The sequence below is a fragment of the Pleurodeles waltl genome, chromosome 7 (assembly GCF_031143425.1).
Source record: "Pleurodeles waltl isolate 20211129_DDA chromosome 7, aPleWal1.hap1.20221129, whole genome shotgun sequence".
Classification (NCBI taxonomy): Eukaryota; Metazoa; Chordata; class Amphibia; order Caudata; family Salamandridae; genus Pleurodeles; species Pleurodeles waltl.
The window spans coordinates 504708827-504722708 of NC_090446.1; the positions used below are offsets into that span (position 1 = coordinate 504708827).

The following is a 13882-nucleotide window of genomic DNA, read 5'->3' on the forward strand; positions in this document are numbered from 1 at the left end:
CTGGATTGACAATTTGAGGTGCCGCCTGGTGAACCCAGTCAACTCGGTCATGGCGGGGTTTGTTACTTGTTCATCTGGTGTATTTCTATTGTGTAGATTTGGGTTGTTCCTTGGGTTCCTGAAGAAGGAGTAGATGCTTTTCCTTATGCCCATTTTTTGCACTGTGTTTTCAAGCTTGTGTGCCGATTCTTCCTTCGTGGTCTATATGACGTTTGGTCAGGAGCTGATTGTGTTTCCTAGTCATTCAAGAAGAGTTGTAATCAGATCCAGGGATATTGGCGGGGTGTGTTGTATGGTTCATTGCTGGATTTGCAGACTTCGAGGCCTTCTTGAGGTCACTAATGATGTCTCCCAGGATTGCAGGGAGTGACTCCAGCTTGTCTAGGATTGGGGAGCAGGCACAAACAGAAACTGTCTCCGCGATTTCTGCCACTTTTTGAGCTTTAGGTATGAGATAGTTAAGATTGGCTATCTTTGTATCAAAACCAGAAGTAAAAACTCGCAAAGTATTCAGTAGCTTGATTCGAGTGTCCATTTTCGTGGACTGGTAATTTAGGGGGTCCACTGTTAGTTGCAGTGTTCTTAGCAATGTTGCCCACACGTCTGTAGAGTATGCTGGGAATAGGCTTGAAGGGGGAAATGAAACATACAATAGAAGAGGAAGCAAAAGGCATGAACAGCAGGAATATGAAATAGGCATGAAAGTGAATCATGGGAACATGAACACAGAATTGGAATAAATAGAATTGGAATAAATATTAAATGGAAGAATGAGGAATAGACATCATTTCATTAATGAGGATTACACATCGAATGGGGGAACAGTGTCTACATAATAAATGGAAGGGAACAATGTTGAGTAAAGACTAATGCAGAGAAATGACAATAATCATGTAAAGAGAAGAATAAGATATGGAGAAAAATGGAAACTGTATGGAATAAAAATGAAAGGGATAACTAGGAGATATACAAAGATTGGAAAATACACTGTGAAAAGATTATGGAGTACCTAAAGACTGATGGGAATCAGAACAGATTTGCAAAGTGGGAAAGGTACACAATAGGAAAATAGGCAAAGAATGATGGGAACCACATATCCCTTCAAGTGTGGACGGAAAAGACTTGGGGGCATATTTATACTCCGTTTGCGGCGAATTTGCGTTGTTTTTTTCGACGCAAATTCGACGCAAAACTAACTCCATATTTATACTTTGGCGTTAGACGCGTCTAGCGCCAAAGTTCATGGAGTTTGCGTCATTTTTTAGCGTGGACACCTACCTTGCGTTAATGAGATGCAAGGTAGGCGTTCCCGTCTAAAAAATGACTCCCAGGCCTGTGCGCCGTATTTACACTCCCGTGCAAAAATGGCGCACGGGAGTGGGCGGGTCAAAAAAATGACGTTTAGCCGCGTTAGCGTCATTTTTTAACGCCTGCTCAGGGCAGGCGTTCAGGGACCTGTGGGCTCGGAATGAGCCCACAGGTACCCTCCCATGCCCCCAGGGACACCCCCTGCAACCCTTGCCCACCCCAGGAGGACGCCCAAGGATGGAGGGACCCACCCCAGGGACATTAAGGTAAGTTCAGGTAAGTATTTTTTTATTTTTTTTTGTGGCATAGGGGGGCCTGATTTGTGCCCCCCTACATGCCACTATGCCCAATGACCATGCCCAGGGGACATAAGTCCCCTGGGCATGGCCATTGGGCAAGGGGGCATGACTCCTCTCTTTGCTAAGACAGGAGTCATGTTAATGGCGTCTGGGCGCCAAAATAAAATGGCGCAAATCGGGTTGAGGCGATAATTTTGCCTTAGCCTGACTTGCCCCATTTTTTAACGCCCAAACGCCATAACGTCATTGAATAAATACGGCGCCCGCATGGCGCTTCAGAATGGCGTTAGCCGGCGTTAACTTTTTTGACGCACAACTGCGTTGGCGCAGTTGTGCGGCGAAAAGTATAAATATGGCCCTTGGAATTAGAAGATTCCCTAAAAAATACTGAAGTAGAAGAATAGACAGTTTACATAAACAGGAAGAGGTGGGAAATGTATATGAATCGTTAGGAAAATAGACAGACTAGGAAATTCATCCTAAATTGCAGTGATTACCTTCTCTAAAGTTTTTTTTCCCTTGTCCTGTTGGCTCCCTCTGTCTGTATTCCTATTGTTCAGTGCTCTTTTTCTATACATTTCTTCTTCCCAATCATCTTTTTTCTCGGCTATGTGAGTTTTACCCAACTTGTGTCTCTTTTTGTTTTGTCTTGCAGTCTGTGCCACACTCTAGCCATCAGCTATTTCCATCTCTGCCACCCTATGTCACTCTACTAGGTGCTATATGTCTCTTTCACTAGCCTTCCTTCTTTATATCCCTTCATATTTGAAGAATACTTACTAGACAAGCAGAGTCCCCTCCTAGGTAGTTTCTCACACATATCATTCGTTTTGCTGTGTCATTGCTTGGTCTCTCTTCGCCCTCATATTGGCAGCTGCATTGGTTGGCATCAAGGACTGTCACAATCAGCTCCTTCAGGGAACTGGAGGCCAGGAAACGTTCTGAAACAAAGAAAGTAGATCCCCAGCTGAACCAAGGTTAACAGAGTTGCTTCCCAAATATTAGCAATAAAGGAAATTGCTATTAGAAACACTAGACATCAGCCAGCTTCTCAAAGACTGTTGGAGTGAGTTGTAAGCTTGTTTGTAACTAAGGCCCATATTTATACTTCAGTTGCGTCATTTTTTATGCAAATTCGGCGCAAACCTAACTCCATATTTATATTTTGCACCATTTTTTCGATGTGTGCACCTACCTTGCATCAATGAGATGCAAGCTAGGTGTTCCCATCTAAAAATGGTGCAATCCCCATATCCCCACATTTATCCCTTGTGCTCAAATGATGCACGGGTGGGAGGAGGGGCTAAATAATAGTGCTAAGCTTGCTTTGCACCATTATTTAACGCATGGGTCAGAGCAGGTGTTAGGGGGCCTGTGGCCCCATTTCCATGGCTGGCTGATGAAGGGTCATACCCTGAAACCGGTCCTAAGATGCTTGTTTCCGGTCCAGGGAGGACCCCGTTTGGCAGTTCAGGCTGGACTGTTCCCACGAGGAACAGGTTCAAGGATAATTTGCATATGGCTGGGTCCAAACTGGGGTGGCGTGGTGAGAAAAAGAAACAATGGATTAAATCCAGACTTTTGTGACTGGGGTGAATGTTTGCATTGTTCAGCATTCCGTCCATCATCTGTTCTTTTTGCATTTGTCACCCTTAGTGGAAAGAGTATGCCCAGACATGGGTCCCGTGTTCACTGCGCCACTGGATTCAAGCTAGCCTGACTGATGAATGGTGATATCCTGAAACTGGTCCTAGGATGCATGGTTCCAGTCTGGGAGGACCTGACTTGGCAGTTCGGGCTGGACTGTTTCCATGGGGAACAGGGTCAAGACTCATTTGCATATGGCTGGGTCCAAACTGGGGTGGCATGGTGAGCAAAAAAACTATGGATTAAACCCAGATCTTTATGACTGGGGGTGAATGTTTGCATTGTTCAGCAAGACCCAAAAAAGGAACTTATCAATGAGGGCATCATGGTGGATGTCAACAGTGGAATAATCCCACCTTCATCCAGTTTCAATGTGAAACGGACATTAAGAGTAAGGAATCAGAAGACTGTTGCCAAACTTCCACAGTCTTCACCAGTTTCCCGAGAAGTCTCTGTCATGGTAAGTGATGGACACAAGCTGGGGAGAAACATGGACAGCATTAGAGTCTGTCTATACACCAGGCAAAGACAAAGAAGGAGGAAGTCAAACTGCTAAAGAAGTACTGCTGTGGCTAACAATCTGAGTTACTTCAAGAATACTGCTAATAATTGCAGTTGGGATGGATTGAAATGCAAGTTGGTAGCTCCAATTAGATGGTCAGTTCACTGGGATATCCCCCATTACACTGGACTTAAAGGCTTAGCCCTTTTCATCCTGGAAGCAACTGCAGTCTTGTGGAAGTGGCTCTCTCAACAGCCCACGTCAACCCAGACTCCCACATCCAAGCACCTATTGCCGACAGAGCAGTCCATCTCCAGACCACAGGGAATAAAGGAACTCTCAAAAAAGTAGGGCTGCTTCACATGTAGCCTATAATGATAAGCTTTCTGTAAAAATATTTTCTGGTTCAACAGCAGCTACATTTTTGACACTTGACCAAGGCAGGCTTTTTTGGATTCTGGAGCACCGCATGGGCATACATGGTAGCGTAATGAGTCAGATCTTTTATTTTCTCACAACCCAACATCAACATCAAGTGATGAATATGTGGAAAAATCCCATTAAAAGCTGTAATGCTTTGCAGTGGTCCCCAGGCATGTAGTCTACACCCTGTTTTCCTATACCTAAAAAATCCAGCCACTGATTATGACCGTTTTACGACACAGGTAAGTCAATGCACTAACATGCAGAGGACACACCCATCTATCCAAAACAATCATCCATCAAGACACCCTCATAGTCCACACTTGATTAAAAAACCTCTATGTAGAAGTCTAAACATTGTTTTACAGATGAACCCTCAAAAGTGAATTTCTCTTTTATCACCTACATAAAGGAGAAAATGTGTCACGTTGGTCCTCGGTGCACCAGTTACACTTGCTCCTAGTGGGAGCATTCTCTGTGCCTTAGATTGTACTCTCTCTCTCTTATCCCACACATTAAATATGGGGCTAGTTCCTGAACTAAATAGGCACTGGATGGTAATCCAAGCAGGTTATGAATTGAAGACTTGACTTAGGAAAATATATCCTTGCTGTTGTTCCACAATTTTCATTCATCCCATTGCTGTACGTACAAAGTCATTCATCTAAACACTTTCACCTACGTGCGCAAATTACTCATCATTTCAGGAATTCAAAGAAACCTCAAATGCCAAAACTACTTACATAATGAAGTCCTTTGACTTTAAACTGCTTTTGTCCAGAAACTTTCTTTTCTGCTGAAACAACTACTCTTTAGAACTCTCTGCTCCTGAGATAACAACAAAACTTACTATTCTGACTTTTAAAAAAGGCCTAAAGGCCCACCCTTCCCATCTATTTGTAAGCTATCATATGTCTTTCTCCCAAACGATTGCACTGTTCATATGCGCCTGCCTACATCCTCATGCACTGTTGCTAAATAACTGAGCTATGTAAAATTCACCTTTGCTATCTAGGTCTCGGCAAGACAATGCTTGTGCTGCCTCTTCAAGACATGTTGTATTTACTTTGTGGGCTTCAGTCCACTCATAGGCTTCTTATTTGCTGTCTCCATCATTGCTCTCCTAGTCTTTCTCCCCATTTGTCCATGACATGCATGAATCATGCCTCTTGCTGTGTTTAGCCTCCCCAAGGACAGAGACCAATTACTTTATCAATCCACTAGTCACCATTTTACCATCTGTTTTAGGAACTACTTTTTTTCTTTGTTGAAAAGCTATCGGTCATGCTTTCACTTGCTCCAAGCACCACTCCATTTCTGTTAACAGGCCTGTGAGTCTTGTTCTTGTCTCATCACATTTGCTGAGCATTCAAGGACAAGATCCCAAGATCAAATGTCAGACTCTGTTTTTAGAGGGCTTATGTTCCATCATCGCTGCTTGTTTCCCTTGCTGTTTATTGTAGTTTTTTTCTTTTTAGTTATCGATCCAACACAGATCGGTAACTAAGAATTAAAAAAAACACCCAAGTCATTTTGCTTTTTTGTTTTCTCGCATTCTGATTTAAATTGATATGGTAAAGTCATGAAGTGATGCAGGAGAAAGAAGCCTGAGCACGAGCAGGCAGTCTCTTTCAGGTATTACAGTACCGTGCAGTGAGCTCTGTTTTTGCAAACTAAATTGAAAAAATGCTACCTCGTAAATGTGTGACTTTTTTTGCCTTCCTTGTTTTTACAGGCAGGGATCTCCTCTGTGTCTGATTATACAGATGCCAAAAACAGTGATGTGATGTTTGATTTGAGCATATATCATGTTGAATGTTAAAATAGCTTAAATAAAAGCGAGATCAGCTTTGCCTTGGCTTGATTATCTTGTTATTCAAAGGTAAGAGTTTAGGTTCATTGCGAACATTCTGGGATGACTCTGGAGACTCCAGGTATGTGACGAGTCTGCTGCGGGGGTGGAAAATGCTAACTATAAAGTCTGTTTTAACATTTTTTCCAGCACAAATACTCAAGCAGTCCGCACAAATGTTTTGTTAATCCTTATGTAATCTTTAAATGTTTGTTCTGACAATGGATTTGATTTATGACCTGCTCAGTGACCAGGCAAGGTAAATTGCATGACATTTAACCATACGCAATGGGCTAAACTCAGTTAAAAAAAAGTGCCTGCATACATTTTAAATGTTCTGAAAAATATAGCAAGAGCTGTTTTGTAACATTTACCTGCTTGCTTGCTTGCTATCGGATAGACCAAACAGGATCTGTTTCAGTACATACTATTCAAATAATTTGTTGCTCAGGACCCTACTGTAAAAAAGCAGCCCTTTGTGTAGGGTCACCCTCCACTCTTTGCCCCACTGCTGATGGTTATGACTCTGTTAGTGCACTGGAGCATGCTAACCATGCCCCAGTGCTCGTGCTCTCTCCTAAAACTGATTTGTCAACTTGGTAATTCTCTAATTGGCACAGACTCTACCCCCTTATAATTCCCCACTAAATGGTACCCAGGGCATCAATGGTAAGGGGGTCCCCAGGACTGCAGCACATGTTTGTGCTACCCCGAGTGACCCCAACAAACTACTGATAGCAGGCCTGCCATTGCAGACTTCAGTAGCAGTGCAAACTGCTTGATCTTGATTGTGCCCTCACCATGTGTGGCACAGTCCACATAGTGCCTTTCACATATGTCAGACACCCCCAAGGAAGGCCTCCGCAGCCCAAGAGACAGGATGCTTTATATTTAAGGTGTAGGCATGTAAGCACAAACATATATGTCTCTATAGTGTATTTTCCATTAAAGTACACTGTAAGTGATAGCAGGCCCATAGGATAACATTGGACTTGCACCCGAGCACACCCAGGTTGCTAGCTTCATTATGGTACCCTCTAGATTTGTTGAGTTTGGTGTCAAACAACTTGCCTTCTCTGTCCTGACTCGAATCTAGTGTCCAGGGATGGATGGCATGTACCCAGGTGGCATCTTAGAGGCTACCCAACTTCTTTTGTGCTCTGACTGATCAGGCTACGATTTCCCATGCCCCATGCCTGCTGCTGCCAATACAGGATTCTGATCTCCTGACAGATAGTGTGAACCCCCCCTAGTAGTCAGAGACAAAGGCTGAACCAGGAAGAAGGCCACACCTCCCGTCCCCCACCCGGGCTAGTGAATTGACACTTCAGGGCAGAGAGATTAAAAGACTTCACCGCCCCTGATACGCATCTGTGCTGCCACCCAGAGGAGGACACAGTCCTCCTCCTGCCCCCATACATTTGCTCTTGATCAGGCAGGAAATTATCTACAGTATGTAGGACAGTGCACATCCCCAGAAGGCTGACCACACCTCTAGGGTGAGCAGCCCGGTCTGTACATTAAGTTTTGAATTCTGCCTTCTTAGTAATGGCAGAATAGAAGGTTCTGGGTAGTAAAAGGTAACCCACTCCAGCTGATGTGGTTACCTCAGGGGGTCTAACCTCCAGGAGATAGCTGCCCTTTTGCCAGTAGCCTCCACACTTATAACTCCTCTAAATCCAGGGTTTAAGGGACACCCCTGACACCAGAACCTCAGATCAGAATAACTGACGTTGAAGAAGGCCCAAGAGAAGCCCTGTGTTGCTGACAACCTGACTTTCCCGACCGCAACAAAGCAAAAAAAGGAAACTCTGTCGTAACAGACTGGGAACTGCAGGAACGACCCTCGCCTTGGCTCAAACCTGGCACACTAGACCAGAGAAACACCTGTGGATGCCTGAGGCTCCTTCAGTTTCCCCTAGACTAGTCCCACTAGTCCCCTGCAAACTGAAAGTAAAAATGCTCGCAGGATCCAAAGATTCACCAGCCCTTGGGTACTCAGTAGGATCACCCTAATCCAAGTGGCCCAGTGTCTTCTTGGAGCTGTAGTGCTGCCTTCCCCGAAGTTTCAGGCTGCTACATCACTCCCCTGGGTGCCGTGAAGTTCCCAGAGCTTTTCTTCACTTTTATCATTTCCAGTGATTGTTGGTTGCCAGCCATGGAACTGACCCCCACACTTGACGCTGCAACTGCAGGGAACATTGTGCAGCCTGTGTTGACATCGACAACCCAGTCCCTGCTGAGTTTTTGCATCTTGTTTTGTGCAAAGTCATGTAAGCAGTAAAATCAGCACCAGCACAAGTCCCATTCAGCACCACAGACAGCCAGGACAACTCTGCAACCAGACACCACGAACCAGGTAAAACTGAACTGTCCTGGCCTGGTTCTAGGATTCACACCACCTTAACCCAGCAAGGATTCTATGTAACTTGACCTCGAAGTGGTTGTTTGTCACTAGTGTTTTTTCTCCATTACCTTCAACGTAATGTTTAAATGCCTATTTTAGCTAAGATTTAGGGGCATATTTATACCCTGTTTGTGCTAAATTTGCATATTTTTTTTTAACGCAAATTCAGCACAAACTTAACTCCATATTTTGGTATGACGCTAAACATGTCTAGCGTCAAAATGTTGGAGTCAGCACCATTATTTGGATGCCTGAACCAACCTTACGTCAATGAGATACAAGGTAGGCGTTCCTATCTAAAAAATTGTGCCATCCCCATAGCCCCATATTTATTCCCTGTGCTAAAATGACACACGGGTGGGAGGAGAGGCTAAATAATGGTGCAGAGCTTGCTTTGCACCATTATTCAACGGGTGGGTCAGACCAGACGTTAGGGGACCTGTGGACCCATTTCTATGGTTAAACATCATGGAATGGGTCCACCGGTGCCCTCCCCAAGCCCCAGGAACACCCTCACCCACACAAGAGGATGGGGACCCCATCACAGGTAAGCAGGGTAAGTATTTTCTTTTTTTTTGAGCCATCGAGGGCTCTAACTTGGGGCACCCTGCATGGCACAGGGTTCAATGGTCATGCACAGGGGACATTTGTCCCCTGTGCTGGCCATTGGGGTGGTGGGCATGACTCCTGCCTTTCCTAAGACAGGAGTCATGATTTTGGTGGTTGTTCACCATGAAATGGCTCTAGTCTGGTTAGAGGCGTTTTTTGCCTCTAACTAGGCTAGCGCCATTTTCTGACGCACAACCCCCTTCTTCCCTACCAGCACCACCACCAGGCTAGCGTCTTTCTTGAAGACGCTAGCCCAAGTTTAGCACCGGCTTGCACCATTCAATAAAGACGGCACCTTGCTGGCATTGTTAAAGGCCGCAAGCCGGCGCTATACGTTTTGCCGCAAAACTACACTAGTGCAGTTTTTCGGCAAAAAATATAAATTAAGCCCTTAATTTTGCTTCTAAAATCTATAATTCCAGTGGTACTGATGTAATTCCTTTAATTTTGGTATCTAAATTAAGGTAAAAATAAGCTCTATTTTTATAAATTGGTGTTGGATTTCTTTTGGGTCGTGTCAATTACTTATAGTCCATGTTGGTGTTCTGAAATGCTAAACACATGTTCTAGTAAAGCCTGACTGCTCTTTGCAACACTACCAGGTCCGAGATAAGGATTTATTAGCGTGAATCCAAAGACCATCTTTGGGGAATTTTGAGAGTATTACATGGTGAGGACTAACCCTCACACCACATAATACTCCACTTTCCTACATCTATGATCCCACTTACATGATGTGTGATCTTTGGCAAAAGATCACACATTCATTTAGAATCAGATTCTGAGTTAAAAAGTAAAGACTCTAGAAAATGACTTTAATTGACATCCTGCGTGCTAGCTATTTAGAGAGTTTAGTGAATAAACTGCATCAAAATTGCAGGATACCTTTTGATTATCAGACTCTGCTGCTACAAATCGTGAGACCTGAAATGGCTGCTGAACGGTGAACATGACATACATAGAGAAAAAAGTGATCTGAAACACATAACACAGTCATTCCCTACAATTGATGTTCTGCAGCCTTAAACCAGTGTACACACACAGGATAAAATAGTTTATGGTGCTTCAGAACAAACATACTTACTAATAACAGATTTTGTGTGATGCATTGTGCATTGAGCTGTACACCACAAAAGTGTATTTATTTAAGGAAAGGGTAGAGTGCCACATTTGCAATGGAAAACAAACTCTTCTTACTTGGTTCGACACATTCTTGCAGCATCCACATTAACCAAATAAAAGGTGTTACAGAGTACAATATGTGTAGTGTATTATCAGATGCAAAGAGCATAATATGCATTTTAGTTTGTGTCTACCAGGTACTGCAAGCTGTCTTGTTGGAAAAGACCTAAGAACTTACAGAGGTTTATTGCCAGCCCAATGCTTATCATTGGCTGGGTTTATTGTCACACTTGTTTCCTTGTTTCTTATTCGATGGCTTTCCTAGTCCCAGTTTGTTCATCTTGTGTTTGTGTCTTTTCTAAAGCATGCCTCTCCTTCTCTGATCCATGTCCTTCCATCAAATGATCACCACTGCTCTCTGTATTTGTCTTTCACGTACTTCTCCCCCGCACATCCTTATGCTCCATGTTGTTCTCGCCCTCCGATGCGTCTCCCTGCTCCCCCTCTTGCTGGCACTTTTCTATGCCTCTAACTCTCTTATGTGCTGTGCCCTGCGTTTGTTGGTGTTCTCTACCCTGAGTCCCTAGCTCTGCGTTTCTCTCTTCATGTGTGCTTATACCCTGCCCCTGCATTGCCACTAGAAGCAGTCACTTAACTGTACCTTTATTGTTATATTTTTGTATTGTTGACGATGCTGCACAGTGTCAGGAAAAAAACTGCAAGTGTAGGGCATTGCTAAACGGCATTGGCAAAGTCATTAGGCCCCAAAGACGTGATCTATTGACTTTGACAATGCTTGTTTTATTACAGTCTACAGTTGCTGAAACTTTATTGTACTGCATTCTAAATACACTGTTTAGCCCTACTTTTCTCTAACTTTTCTTTGAATGGGAACTGCTACGCCCTCGTGAGGGTTAGTGCTGCTTGCTTACTGCAGTTTGATGGTGGTATTAGATGGCTTTTCATGGCTTGTTTGATTCTCTGTCCTGCCACGCATGTCGTTAGTGCTTAATTTGTAAATAAAAAACGTGCGAATGCCCAAAGCTCTCCTCTGAAACATGCGGCTACTGCAGTTAAATGTGCGAGCACGGAATACTGAGGCAGCGTAATTCTGAAGCCATGACGGGCCTCTTTAATCTATTTACAGCCTCTCCTGCCCCTTCAGCTCACTTTTGCAGCTTTCTGTTTTCTTCCTTTGTGATCAGTCGCGGATCGTGCTAATTAGAAGGGGTGGGGCAGCACGTCGGGGGGAGAATTAAAATAAATAAAAAATAATTACAAAAAATAAAAAACACTTACATCCGCTCCTGCGCCGTGCAGCTCCTCTGCCTCCTCCCGTCTCACTGCAGGCAAGCACAGGCTCTTAGCCTGCCCTTTGCCAATCCTGACGCTGCTCAGAGCAGTGTCAAGATTGGCTGGGAGTGCCTAGCCAGGGTGCTCCCAGGCAGACAGGAAGCCTGTCCAGTCTCTCTTCAGCCCAGCAACTATGTTGCTGGGCTGGAGAGACCCCTGTGCACATGTGTATTTGGCCGGCTCTAGACTGCTGGCCAAACGCACATGCTCTCTGACCTCACACTCGTTACCCCCGAGGCCCCGCACCTTTTCCCAAAAAACGATCATAAACATGGTTTATGATAGTTTTTGGGGAAAAGGTTTGCAGCTGCCGCTGCTGGCGGAGGGTGGGTGTTTGTGATGCTTTTTCGTTTTTCTCTTCCTCCGTCTTTCCCATATGTGTCTTTTGCTCACAATAAATGCTTGAGGCAGCAAAATAAGTGCCGGCCCTACAATATAAGCTCCGGTGCCCCGTACCGGAAACTACTGGCTCAAATTAAGTACTGCATGTCGGCCATTTTGTAAAAACTGGAACTTGTAATCGACTAAATCAAACATAGAACTGCATACTCACCTTAAGAAGTGTACTTGAAAGAAGTCATGCTGATTGGAAGGGCCGGACAGGAAGCTTTAAGATTGAGGATTTTCATCAGAGAAAACTTCATGTTAGGATGTCATGTACAGGGCGATATTTTGCTGTAGGAGAATAGTGTTTTAAGTACTGAAGTTCGTGCTGGGTAGTGCAGGTGATTCATGGGGAAATGTGAATTCCTATATTCAAACACAATGAAGCAGCAGTTTTGCATACTTCTTTTATAGGATATATTGAAAAAAGCACAAATGACATAAATGGTTCCAGGCCTGGACACTATAAAGGGTCTCCACGTATCCCTTCAAGTATGGAGGTTTGGCCAGGGTAACAGAATATTGTATTCCATCAATCTACAGTTCGTCAAAACCGCACATAACCTCATTCAAGACTAATTTTAAATTATTTTGACACCACCGAAAGACGCTTGAGAGATATGTCTGTTAAAAAGAAGGACGAATATAGCATAAAGTAGAGTTATCTTTATTCAGAATTTAGCATACAACCTCCAGTGCCACCTCACAGGCTCAACTGACAAAACATTCCAACTGTCAGTGATAGTTGGAGCATTCCATACTGAGGGGAAAGAAGGGTAGAGGGGTTAAGGGAGATACCACATTATGGTAGACCATGAAACAGGCGACACTGTGAAATTGTAACATTATAAAGAGAGAATAGTTATATATAACTAAATATAACAGTATCACTAGTGATTTGATATAATGCAAGTCTTTTTGAAAAAAAAGCTTTTTTTAGCTTTGACATCACATAGATCAACAATACTCCCTACAAGCCACCTCTTTTGTGGTGACGGAAATACCGGCATTTAGGCAACGCACTTCTTTCCAGTTTCAGAATTAAAGTGACACTTTTAACAAAATATCGCAAGATTATCACATTTCAATAGCCTCCAAACTGACTTGAGGCTACTGAATTGCTAATGAAGACTTCCACTTTTGTGTAGCAACAAAGCAGATCTTCTGACGCTGCCTTACCTGGAGGTTTAATATCGCCCCAGCCGGTAAGCCAGCAATTACTGCCCGCAGGCAGCAGGACTCTGTCCGTGGGCAGACAGATGGGGCGGACATAATCGCTGTATATCACATCTGGGGCCAGCTCCGCTAAAGCCAGGTAATACTTGCTGCTCTGCCACTTGTTTTGTGGGTGGTGAACCACCCTCTTTAATCTCCTTGATATTTCGTGCTGGCTTGATCCCGCCTCGTCTGATCGACCCAGGTAAATGATGTAGTCGTCTTCAAACAATGGGAAACTAGAAGACATAAAATCAAACAAGCATTGGCAAAGCCAATATGTTTCGCCTTTGTTTTTTATTTTGCATTCTATCTTACTAACTGGATTATAAATATTAGAAAAAGCTTATAATGATGTTTGTTTTAAAATTGATCAATTAATAGTTGTTATATTGTGATGTATGTTCAAATAATACCACAGAGTTCCAAACGACTACTTTGTTCCTTATTTATTTAAAATAGCATTGTATTAGAGTACAGTAATGTGTAGTTACTAAAGTGCCACTGCACATGCTGTACCATTCAAATTATGTCCCTTTTAATTGAAAGGTAACCACAATTATGACTGACTCTAGTAAAATATAGCAATATTTGGTGTTTAGGGGAGCTATGACATCTTTTGGCCCCGGAGCCACTGCACCTGCTGCACCATTCAAATCATGAACTTAATTCCTGCGAGATAACTGCACTCGTGACTGCATATTTAGTAGCTGAATATAGCAATATTTGGTGTTTAGAGGAGTTCTGACAAATCTGCTACT

At 43.5% G+C, this 13882-nt stretch overlaps 1 protein-coding gene across 1 annotated transcript in view; it reads right to left on the reverse strand.

Annotated features, from left to right (window-relative positions):
• Positions 1 to 13882, reverse strand: part of LOC138304273 (serine protease 53-like) — a 194662-nt gene that overhangs the window by 10899 nt on the left and 169881 nt on the right. Inside the window, exons 12-13 of the mRNA XM_069244197.1 lie at positions 13086 to 13360; positions 2388 to 2548 (exon numbers count right to left, since the gene is read on the reverse strand). Of these exons, the coding sequence (XP_069100298.1) occupies positions 2388 to 2548; positions 13086 to 13360 (436 nt within the window). The remainder of the gene's footprint in view (positions 1 to 2387; positions 2549 to 13085; positions 13361 to 13882) is intronic.